Source organism: Pelophylax lessonae (genome assembly GCF_965119305.1).
Source record: "Pelophylax lessonae genome assembly, chromosome: 3".
Classification (NCBI taxonomy): Eukaryota; Metazoa; Chordata; class Amphibia; order Anura; family Ranidae; genus Pelophylax; species Pelophylax lessonae.
Genome location: NC_138770.1, coordinates 178,309,527 through 178,322,118, shown reverse-complemented (window position 1 = coordinate 178,322,118; position 12,592 = coordinate 178,309,527). Strand labels below are relative to the sequence as shown.

At 40.9% G+C, this 12,592-nt stretch overlaps 1 protein-coding gene across 1 annotated transcript in view; it reads left to right on the top strand.

The window, feature by feature from the left end:
• The window catches only part of LOC309550430 (serotransferrin-A-like), a gene marked incomplete at both ends in the record, with an annotated part of 30,530 nt that extends 18,540 nt beyond the window's left edge, over positions 1 to 11,990 (top strand). The window contains 4 exons of the mRNA XM_082250812.1: positions 7,154 to 7,298; positions 7,743 to 7,807; positions 10,465 to 10,649; positions 11,820 to 11,990. Coding sequence (XP_082106938.1) covers positions 7,154 to 7,298; positions 7,743 to 7,807; positions 10,465 to 10,649; positions 11,820 to 11,990 — 566 coding nt within the window. The remainder of the gene's footprint in view (positions 1 to 7,153; positions 7,299 to 7,742; positions 7,808 to 10,464; positions 10,650 to 11,819) is intronic.
• Between the last annotated feature and the right edge of the window lie 602 nt (positions 11,991 to 12,592).

Sequence of the window (12,592 nt, the reverse complement as noted above, 5' to 3'; positions counted from 1 at the left end):
GATGGACCTATAGGATGCACACTGAAAGCGGTCCTTTCCAGGTTTAACTATGAGCACTATATGAGCCTTGTAAAAAAATAGGGGGAGACAGTCACGCTGGAAACAATCCTTATACAAGCGAAGGCGTCTGGGCGATAGAAGCTCAACATAATGTTTATACCTTTCCCCTGGAAGCCCCTCTAGACCAAGTACTTTTTCATTTGGAAATGAACCAATAGCTGTGGCTATCTCCTCTTCCTTGAAGGGGTCATTCAGTAGCTCACAGGCCTCATTTGGCAAAGTGGGTAGACTGAGCGGCTCTATAAGAGCTAGCAAGTCTTCTGTAAGATAGGGTGAGGAGATACATGGGATAACTGGTATGGGGCGGTTATTGGCTGCCAGAAATGCTAACAATTTCCCATTCTTCTCCCCCTTTTCAAAAATGTGTTCCTTGGTTTTTTGTAAAGAGGAATGAGCAAGCTCCTGGTAATGTAAAAGTAATTTGCATCTGGCAAATTGGAGGTCAATCAATTAGTCAGGAGAAGGTGAATTTGCATGTGTCTGTGCACAATACCGTTCCTTCTCTTGCAGCAGGGAGGAAATATATACCCCATGCTTTGCATCTAGGCTCCAGGCTCTCCTATTTGTAGCAGGATCTGAAGAGTTGTATGATCTAAGATACCCCCAGTAAGGTAAGGTGCATCCACTACCACCTGCAGTAACATGTGAGATGAAAAAGCCAAATCTATTTTAGAGGATGAGGCAAATACAGGCGAGAGGTTTTAACAGCTTTTTGTAGTAAGATTCTTCCACCTCAAGATTTCTATAAGACCTGCCGACTGAGCTCAATTAGATAACTCATAGTTAGGAACCCTATGCGGGTTGAAAGTATCTAGCGCGTAATCCAAGATATTACTAAAATCACCAGCAATCAGTAATTGTAGCGGTTAATGCCAATTTGTCTAGAATTTTGGGAAAACTTCTTAGACGTGACTCATGCTGATAACAGGAACGAAACACCAGAAAGAATCGACACTTAAAGCTTTGGAGATAGACAAGTAAACATTACAGATACACTATATTGTCAAAAGTATCGGGATGCCTGTCTTTACATGTACATCAACTTTAACCTCCCTGGCGGTATGATTATGTCAGGAAATACATACCAAAAGCGGTACAATTGTTTTCATGGAAATTTGGCGTTATGTATTATAGGCCTACAATTCTTAGTAATTACTGACTTAAACCTGACCAAAACAAGACTCTAGTAGACATCCCAGATGTGATAAATTTGAAACACAAACGCATGAATTATAATCGAATCAATAATATTATTTTATTATTTAATATATAATATATATAATAAAATTATATTATTGATTAGATTATAATTCATGCATTATATATTATATATAGATATATGTGTGTGTATATATATATATAATATATAACGCATTAATTATAATTGAATCAATAATATAATTTTATATATATATATATATATATATATGTGTGTGTGCATATACATGCATATATATACCAGTATATATATATATATGCGCATATATATATATATATATATATGCATATATTTATATGCATATATATATATATATATATATATATATATATATATATATATATATATATATATAATATAAAATGTGTTTTGTGTTTTGTGCAACGTTTTTTTTTTTTGAATTTCCCTCCCTAGTTCCGCTCCCATGCAGGGAATGGAACTAGGAAGTGATCACACCGACGGAGGACGGAGGAGCGGCGGGACTCTCGGCTGGCGATCTCAGCAATGAGAGATCATCGCTGGATCGCCAGGATAAGGTAAGAGAACACCGCTGCGCTCTCTGCAATCCACCCCGAGCGTGACTCGGGGTTACCGCTCCTGCAATGAAAAACCAACCCCGAGTCACGCTCGGGATTACCGCCTAGGAGGTTAATGGCATCCCTGTCTTAGTCTGTAAGGTTCAATATTGAATTGGCCCACCCTTTGCAGCTATAACAGCTTCGATTCTTCTGGGAAGGCTGTTCACAAGGTTAAGGAGTGTTTCTATGGGAATGTTTGACCATTTTCCAGAAGCCCATTTGTGAGGTCAGGCTCTTATGTTGGATGAGAAGGCCTGGCTCACAGTCTGCACTCTAAATCTCAAAGGTGTTCCATCGGGCTGAGATCAGGACTGTGCAGGCCAATAAAGTTCCTCCATCCCCAGTTTGGGGATGGTCCCTTCCTGTTCCAACATTTCTGTCCACTAGCGTGAAAAGCAAGGGCTATAAAGACATGGATAAGCAAGTTTGGGGTGGAGGAACTTGACTTGTCTGCACAGAGCAGAGACTGCGAGCCAGGCCTTCTCATGTGTCTAACCTCACAAATGCGCTTCTGGGAGAATGGTCAAACATTCCCATAGACACACTCCTAAACCTTGTGGACAGCCTTCCCAGAAAAATTAAGGCGTTAAAGCTTGAAAAATTGAGGCTTTAAAGCTTGCTTTGCGCACTGGTGGACAGTCATGTTGGAACAGGAAGGGGCCATCTCCAAACTGTTCCCACAAAGTTAGGAGCTTAAAATTGTCCAAAATGTCTTGGTATGCTGACACCTTAAGAGTTCCCTTTACTAGAACTAAGGGGCCAAGCCCAACCCCGTAAAAACAGCCGCACACCATAATCCCCCTCCACAAAATGATTTGAACCAGTGACTGAGCGGCTCTATAAGAGCTAGCAAGTCTTCTGTAAGATAGGGTGAGGAGATACATGGGATAACTGGTATGGGGCGGTTATTGGCTGCCAGAAATGCTAACAATTTCCCATTCTTCTCCCCCTTTTCAAAAATGTGTTCCTTGGTTTTTTGTAAAGAGGAATGAGCAAGCTCCTGGTAATGTAAAAGTAATTTGCATCTGGTAAATTGGAGGTCAATCAATTAGTCAGGAGAAGGTGAATTTGTGGTGAACTAGGAAGTGATCACACCGACGGAGGACGGAGGAGCGGCGGGACTCTCGGCTGGCGATCTCAGCAATGAGAGATCATCGCTGGATCGCCAGGATAAGGTAAGAGAACACCGCTGCGCTCTCTGCAATCCACCCCGAGCGTGACTCGGGGTTACCGCTCCTGCAATGAAAAACCAACCCCGAGTCACGCTCGGGATTACCGCCTAGGAGGTTAATGGCATCCCTGTCTTAGTCTGTAAGGTTCAATATTGAATTGGCCCACCCTTTGCAGCTATAACAGCTTCGATTCTTCTGGGAAGGCTGTTCACAAGGTTAAGGAGTGTTTCTATGGGAATGTTTGACCATTTTCCAGAAGCCCATTTGTGAGGTCAGGCTCTTATGTTGGATGAGAAGGCCTGGCTCACAGTCTGCACTCTAAATCTCAAAGGTGTTCCATCGGGCTGAGATCAGGACTGTGCAGGCCAATAAAGTTCCTCCATCCCCAGTTTGGGGATGGTCCCTTCCTGTTCCAACATTTCTGTCCACTAGCGTGAAAAGCAAGGGCTATAAAGACATGGATAAGCAAGTTTGGGGTGGAGGAACTTGACTTGTCTGCACAGAGCAGAGACTGCGAGCCAGGCCTTCTCATGTGTCTAACCTCACAAATGCGCTTCTGGGAGAATGGTCAAACATTCCCATAGACACACTCCTAAACCTTGTGGACAGCCTTCCCAGAAAAATTAAGGCGTTAAAGCTTGAAAAATTGAGGCTTTAAAGCTTGCTTTGCGCACTGGTGGACAGTCATGTTGGAACAGGAAGGGGCCATCTCCAAACTGTTCCCACAAAGTTAGGAGCTTGAAATTGTCCAAAATGTCTTGGTATGCTGACACCTTAAGAGTTCCCTTTACTAGAACTAAGGGGCCAAGCCCAACCCCGTAAAAACAGCCGCACACCATAATCCCCCTCCACAAAATGATTTGAACCAGTGCACAAAGAAAGGTCTATAAACACATTAATGAGTGAGCTTGGGGTGGAGGAACTTTACTGGCCTGCACAGTCCTGACCTCGACCTGATAGAACACCTTTGAGATGAATTAGAGTGGAGACTGCAAGCCAGGCCTTCTCTTGTGCCTGACCTCACAAATACACTTGTGGAAGAATGGTCAAACATTCCCTTAGACACACACACTACGGACATAGACTGGGATTCCATTGAAGTTTGTGTGTGTCTAAAGGCAGGTGTCCCAATACTTTTGACAATATAGTGTACATGTGCTTTGCTCAGATTTCATGACGGAGGTTTACAACCACTTAATGCATTCCCTATATTAAGGTAAAAAATGTACCACTACTATTATCAGTCTCACCTCCGTAAATACAAACTTGAGTCCTATCCCCATCCAGTGCTCATCTGCTCATTTACAGCAGCACTCATTTGTGTTTCTCGCCTCACAGGCACAGAAGAACCCTAGCCTTCAGACTATAGGCAAAGGAGGAGAGTGAGGCAGGGGGACCTTTACGGGAACCTTCAGGAATCATGAGGGAATCCAACCTTCTAAAAGTGGCTATAGCTCAGAGCAGCACATCCAGACAGTGGAAAGAAATTTCCCTAGGATATTTTTGATCAGGACATAAAGAAAAAAAGGACATTATCCTGATAAACCACCTGCTGACTGCGCACAGTAAATTTACTGCAGGCAGCACAGGTAGGGCAGATCACATACATGCACGTCACCCGGCCTGCTCCGAGTAAGGGACGTGCAGCATGCCCCAATAACCCCCTCCCCCCGGGGACTGCTGTTTCCACCAATCATAGCGCCTTGTAGATCTTGCAATCACATGATCACAGTGTCAACAAAGCTGTCATGAATAAATTCATTCATAACAGCAGTGTTTCCTATGTTGTGATTGGCCCACAGCTATCACAAGGTACCTGGGACAATCACAGCACCCTGTACCATTTGATTAGCTGTAACCAATCACAGATCACTAGTGATCACAGCTGTGATGAATGTAACCCATTAATGATAGTTGAAAACTTTTCTGTTAAAATGAACTTTCATTGTAACAGCAAACAAAAGTGTAAAAAAAATAAATAAAATCCTTATCACCCCCTCAGAGTAGTACAGTATTATTATGGTGATACTGAACTACTCTGATGGAAGTATTAAAAAAAATATAGTAAAATATGCAATAAAAATGTTAAAACTTTTTAAAAAAAATTTTATTTTAAACATTCTGTCAGCAGTCCCTGATCATGGCCACATTGGTCATAAGATAATGCTGTACTGTACTGGTGACAGTATGTAGAAACAAAATTGTGAAACAATTTTATTCAAATTCTTCATTTTCAAAAACAATGTCACAAAAAATTACAGACTGTCTGCTTTCTAAAAAGCTGTAATTTGGGATTAATTTGTACTGTCCTGGCATTTTAGGGCAAAATCCAAACAGGGTAGACCGCTCCAGGTGAGGCTAGGATCAGGTGCCGGTCGGATCCGCAATCCAGGATAGCTTCAGACAAGAAAGAATGACCGCACTTCTGATGGATATTCAAGGAAAGGAGTATCTTTATTCCACATCAACCAAATGGCAGGTACAGGTACACACTGTGATTGCAGGACAATTAGGTGGACGCGTTTCACGACTGGATATGTCGCTTATTCATCACCTGATGAATAAGCGACATATCCAGTCGTGAAACGCGTCCACCTAATTGTCCTGCAATCACAGTGTGTACCTGTACCTGCCATTTGGTTGATGTGGAATAAAGATACTCCTTTCCTTGAATATCCATCAGAAGTGCGGTCATTCTTTCTTGTCTGAACCTGGCATTTTAGGGCCTCAAGAAATGAGAGTCTGTCAGTACCTCAGAATTTATCAATTTTCAGACGTATATACCGTAGTTTGTTGACACTATAACTTTAATGCAAACCAATCATATACACTTATATGGATTTTTTTTCAAGGACATGTAGCCGAATACATTTTGGCCTAAATGTATGACAAAATTTGATTTTATTATATATTTTATATTATATATTATAATATTGTTTTTTAACAGAAAGCACAAAATATCTGGGTTTTTAAAAAAAAAAAAAAAAAAAAAAAATCAGTTTTCTTTTCATTTAATTCACAAAAAAAAAAAAAAAAAAAAAAACAGTGGTGATCAAAAACCACCAAAAGAAAGCTCTATTTGTGTGAAATAAAATGCTAAAAATTGAATTAGCGTACAGTTTTGCATGACCATGCAATTGCCAGTTAAAATAGCGCATTGCTGAAAAGCAAAAAATGCCCTGGCCATGAAGGGGGTAAAATCTTCCAAAGCTCAAGTGGTTAAGGTAAAAAGAAGTGACCACTTTTCTGGAAGAAGACCTCAAAATAATTGTGTCCTTGTGCAAAACTAAGAAAGGTCCCCTAAAGGATAAAGTTGCTAACTTAGATCCTCCCCAGGCAGAAGTGAAAAACCACAAGAAAGTCCAAATTATGAGAAAGATCAGACAGGGGAATATACCTGAAAGGGTGTCTTCTGAACAGCCAAGAGAACCAGATTGAGATCTCTAGGGGATACAGGGGAACGATCAGAAGGAGAGATGTGCTACATATTTTTCATTAAAATAACAAAGATGTTATACTTACCTGCTCTTTGCAATTGAATTCCACAGAGCGGCCCCCACACCTCCTCTTCTCAGGTCCCCTGTCGGTGGCCTCAGCTCCTCCTCTTCCTACAGTGCCACTAAAGGAAGTTGCTGGAGTGCACTTTGCGGGCTTGATCCAGTGGGGGTGGGGCTGAGCCATGCTGTGTGTCTATAGATGCACACAGTCTGGCTCAGCCTCGCCCCCATCCGGGCACAGTGCTGGATCAAGAAAGGACTCAGGTAAGTATTTTAGGAGGAAAAAAAGCTAAATAACTAATGGGATATTTTTTACCTTAATGCAGGACATGCATTAGGGTAAAAAATAAAAATGTCCTGCCTTTAGAACCAGTTTAACTAGAAATTGAGAGGCCAAAGATCTCTGAAACAGACCAAGACCACAATTTGTCCATACATGGTACTCAAGGCCAACATTATCAATATTTATTGACATATAATTTTGTAAAAAAATCTGTAATCATTATCAGCTTTAGTGTGAGTGTCTGTAGACTGATCTGTAAGTGGCTTAGAAGCCTAAAAAACGAGGCCATTTAAATGAACGTAATGCAAAAATCAACTACTAATTTTACCTCCCTCTATATATAGGTATTGATTTTCCATCTTATGACATCACTGAAAATCTCTGCAGACTATACAGAAATGATCACCTGAAGAAACCGTCTACTGAGTCCCATATAGTTTGTACTTCTGGAGATAAAGAGAATCATCAAGACTTTACTGCAGCTTTTAGGTAATTTTAATAAAACCAGCTGTAAAAGTTTATGGACCCTAATATTGCAGTGGCTAAAAAGACTAGTACACTCACTACGTCTTACTATTCAAACCTAAACTGGATATAGAGTATTTTATCTTCAGAAGGGAAAATGATATATTTCAGCATCACAATAATGGTTAGTGGATAGAGCATGCGAGGAAGGCTGAGACTGACAGAACAGATGGGATAATATCTTTACAATCTGCTAGAAAATCTTTTAACATTATGGTTAAACCCGAAAAAATAACTTTTTTTTTTTGGGGGGGGGGACATGCATAAAATGTCCTTGTAAAAGTAACAGGGGAGAGTTTTGTGTTTGAATGTTGAGCCATTATTCCAACTCCATTTTTTGTCAAGACACAATTCATATTTTAATACATAAAACCTACTGTAATGTAAACATTTGTTCATTGGTTTTAGGTGTCTAGTGGAAATGGGAGGTGTGGCTATTGCAAAGCATAGTACTGTATTTGAGAACACAGATGGTAAGTGATTATTCTTTGGCTACTCTACATATGTAATATAGTGCAGAAGCTTTATTAGATCAGTCGAGGTCAACCTTGTTATTATGTTGATTAGACATGTGTAGAACAGAAAAATTTGTTTCATTTCGTATATATTTGTTATGTTACTAATTTGGTTTTGTTTCGGAATTCGTTTAGTGTGGTTTTGGAATTCGTTAAACTTCGTTTTCGTTAAATTTTGTTTTGAATTCAGGCCTTATCCCCACAAACCTGCCTGGTGGGCAGGGGGCTTATCAGAATCTGGAATCCCCCTTTAAGGGGGCCCTCAGATACTGCCCCCCCCCCCCAAGTGAATGAGAATTGAGTACATAGTCCCTCTACCTATTCACCAAAAATGTATAAAAAGTGAATAAAGACAGTAAACGAGTTTTTGACAATTCCTTTAATAAAAAATAAAAAACAATGCCCTCCGATGTAGATCCATTTCACGCCGCCCGCCAAACTGCAGAACAAGCAAAACAGAACAAAAAAAACCTCCAGCCTTGTTGAACGCTTCTGCAGACTACCTGCTACTCCCTCTGACATTTCTTAAAAAGCTAAGGGGCAGAGTCACCCGATGGCATCAGCAGATGACCCCACCCCTTTTGATTTTTACCAACCGGGACATGCTGGGTCAATGATGTCACATTAGGCCCCTATATAAGAAATGAGAAGGAGAGGAGCAGGCAGTCTGCAGGGAGCATTCGACGAGGCCAGAGGTTTTTTTTTTTTACTGGGATTTGATGTTGCGGCAGGCAGCATGAGATGAATCTACATCAGAGATCCATGTTTTTTTATTTTTTAATAAAGGAATTGTCAAAAACCCTTTTGTTGTCTCATCACTTTTTACACATTTTTGGTGAATGGGGTACTCATTCACATAGGGTGGAGGGCAGGGATCTGGGGGCCACCTTGCTAAAGGGGGCTTCCAGACTCCGATAAGTACCCTACCCCCACAACCACTGCCCAGGGTTGTCAAGAAGAGGCCCTTGTCCCCATCAACATAGGGACAAGGTGCTTTGTGGGGGGCAGAGCCTTCCCATGTTGAGGGCATGTGGCCTGGTATGGTTCAAGAGGGGGGGGGCTCGCTTGTCTCCCCCCCCTTTCCTGACTCGCCAGGCTGCATACTTAGATAAGGGTCTGGTATGGATTATGGGGGAGAACCTATGCAATTTTTTTTTTTTTTTTCGGAATTTTTTATTGCTGGCATTGTTTTGTTTACATTTCAGCTGTCAGGGGGGAAGCCCGCTGACAGATGATGACTCATCATTTGCTAATGACACGGCAGCCGGCTTCCCGGCCCACCGCTTAAGAACCAGCTATTCTTCACAGAGAATTTGAAGATCATTTTTCTTTTTCAAGATAATTTTTCAACCGATCCGAATTCTAGTCCTTCTGAAAATTTGGAATTTGTTAGAAGATGGATAAACGAAACAAATTTTCAACAAAATTTGTTACTATTTCATTTGATAGATTTGGATAGATCCATAGGCGTGTGCACAGGGTGTGCCGGGTGTGCCTGGACACACCCTAATCACCTAGGGCACATTAGCATTATCGCTCTGTTTGCCAGTGAGGAGATGGGAAAGATCTCCCTCGGACCTGCTCTGCCATAAGAGAAGTGCCACACACTTCTATTTCACTTTGCCAGCAGGGAGAGTAATGTATCGGGGCCATGTACATGTAGGCAAACACATGCATGTGTATTTAAACTTTGGGGTGCACACCCTAATGCAATAGGCTGCGCACACCTATGGATAGATCCGAATAACCAAAAAATTGTCCGAATTTGTATTCGGACCAAAACTAATTGCACATGTCCAATGCTGACCACCTTTACAGTGGAGTATGCACAAACACATATTGACTAAAGATGTTTGCTCCCTCCTCTCCACTTGGTGACCTTCATTAATTTTAAAACATCCGATATGAAAGAGATCATGCCTATTTCTTCAATAACACTGTCTATTCATCTAAAATCAGACCCAATCGATACAGTATAAAAAAAAATTTGAATATATTTTTTGAATCCGCAGCTTTCATTAAAATACTATATGGTGATCCTGCCATGAAGGTTCTTGTTCAGGTGCTCCCTGTTATGGGGTGTCAACATCCCTGTCTCAAAATTATGCTCCTGCATTGTCCCCTGGCACATGGGCTTCCGATGGAGACTATCCAATGGAGACTACAACTACAAATTGCAAACATGGTTAACTGTGGTCACCATCAGGAAACCCAGCCTGAGAAATGGCATGCAGACATTGTTGGAGTACATGTAGACAGAAATTGGCTGCAAAAAGGCTGCAAATGATCAACAGCACTGAGATACCACAAATGATGACAAAGTATTGTATTTACAAATATGGCAATGCTTTAGTATACACAGGTGTTGATTTACTAAAACTGGAGAGTGAAAATTCTGGTGCAAATGTGCATGGTATCCAATCAGCTTCTAACTTCAGCTTGTTCAATTAAGCTTTGACACAAAAAAGTTGATTGCTTTCTATGCAGAGCTGTACCAGATTGTTCAATGCATTTTAGTAAATCAACCCCACAGTACTATAGAAAATAGGTTAAGGTATATATCTACTTTCCGGTATCCCTAGACTTAATATGCTAATGATATTCTTACTATCCAGGTAATAAACTTGAAGACTGGGCAAAAGACTTGAAATCTGGAGATTTTGAGTTGCTGTGTCCTGATGGCTCACGTGTCTCTGTCAGTGAATACAAGAAGTGCAACATTGCAGAGCTCCCACCGAGCATTGTCTTCACTCTGCCTAAAAATAGGGACGTTGTTGCAAAAATTCTGAAAAATCAACAGGTAGGAATACATTATGACAAGCTTCGGGCTAGATTTATCAAAGCTGGTGTCTGCTGCAGTCAAGTCAATTAGGAATGAATCTAATTTTTTGCCCTGCAACAGGAAATTATGAAAACTTCCAACAGCGTTTAGCTATCCTAATATTCTTTTATTTAAATTATTCCTTTACAGCAGTGGTTCCCAACCACTGGGCCATGGTCCACTGCTGGGCTGCAGCCTCCCTCCTTCTGGGCCTTCAGCCAGCTGCAATTACCCTAACCTCCTACAGTGCCACTCAACCTCCGACAGTGGTCTTCACTGCCCCTCAACATCCCCCAGGCTCCCTAAGATCCCCTAAACCCCTTGCAGTGCCCTCAAGCTTGCCGCACAGCTTCTAGTCCCTCAGTGTCACACTGTGCCCCATAACCTCATGCAGTGCCCTCTGCCCCCCCCCCCCTCCACAGTGCCCCTGCAAAGCCCCCTGCCCCCTGAAGAGACCACCAGATCCCTTCGGAGATCCCAGCCCCAACAGTTGCCCCCAGCAATCTCTAGGTGGGAGACCGGTATACTACAGAGTCCCCTTGTGTGAGTATAGTTTTTTTGATGGGGAGAAGGATTTAGAATGTACTAGGCCCTGGTCTCAATAAGGTTGAAAACCATTGCTTTATAATGATCAGAGTTAAGGCAGTTTTTCACATATTAGTGAACAGCTGAAGCTAGATTTTTTTTTGTTTTTTAACCCAAACAAAAATATGTATAAGGGATCATAGAGGGCTGGGGTCCTTTACCTACTATATTTTTTTCAACCTGGTAACCTAGTGGAGGGTAACCTGTGTATTTGGTATTAAGTAATATTTGGCATAGACTTTTAGGAATGACTATTACTGTTCTTTCCTTAGACCATGATTAATGCTCCTTTCCAGATTCATTCTATGTAATATACAACTAAAATTAAAAAGATACGTTGAAATGTATTTTAATACATAGAAAACACTACTACTGTTAGTTATTATTACTACTACTATTATATTATGTTTTTATTTATCCACTAACCTGGTTTTACTCTTAGTTTAGTGCCAGGTTTTTCTGTGTTGCATATCATACGATTAATGGGATCAAGAGATGTTTATTTTAAATGATACTGTCTTCATATTATAATGCCCACTTTCACATATTGTTGTGTCTCTGCAGTCATTGTATGGAAGAAATGCTTTCCAAAGGCACATATTTCAGATGTTTGAGTCCACAGAAGGTCATGATCTCCTCTTCAGCGATGACACAAAATGTTTGGTGGAAATTGGACAGAAAATCACGCTAAAGGAATATCTTGGAAAAAAATATCCTGCTATATTACGGAGTTGATCAGAAAATTCAGGTGCATTCCCAAATGTTAAGAATCTGCATACCACCCACCCAACCATTGCATTCTTCAAGAACCAGTTGTAAAACTAAAAGCTACCCATCCCACAACTACAGCTATCCAAGAGTTACAGTGGATGTCATTGCAAAGTCTTGACTGATGACTTACCCACAAACTCACACTTTTTCCTGCCTACCTGAGGATCCTTCAATAACCTTCATTCCCATTCCAACACATTGCAGCAAAATCATTTATCACGAGGCCATATATCAGCATGCTTCATCTTGTATCTTCCAGTAGTAGCTAGTGTTTAAGTGTGCATATCTACCCACAAATTTATACTAAACATAAATTCTCAACCCTGCAATGTACCAACTACAATGGGGATATGTATCACTGCTAGTACGTGTCTCTCAATGTTTTAAATTTAAAAAAAAAAAATAGTGGTAGTGTTTAGAATGTAAGAGCTAAGAGGAAAACAAATGAATTGCCACTCAACAGCTTTCTCACTCAAATAAGTCAGTTTAAAGTTACAAATGGTGGTTGGCCATGGATTTGTAGGTTCCATGATTGTAGAGCAGAAAAAAAAAATCCAAACATCTTA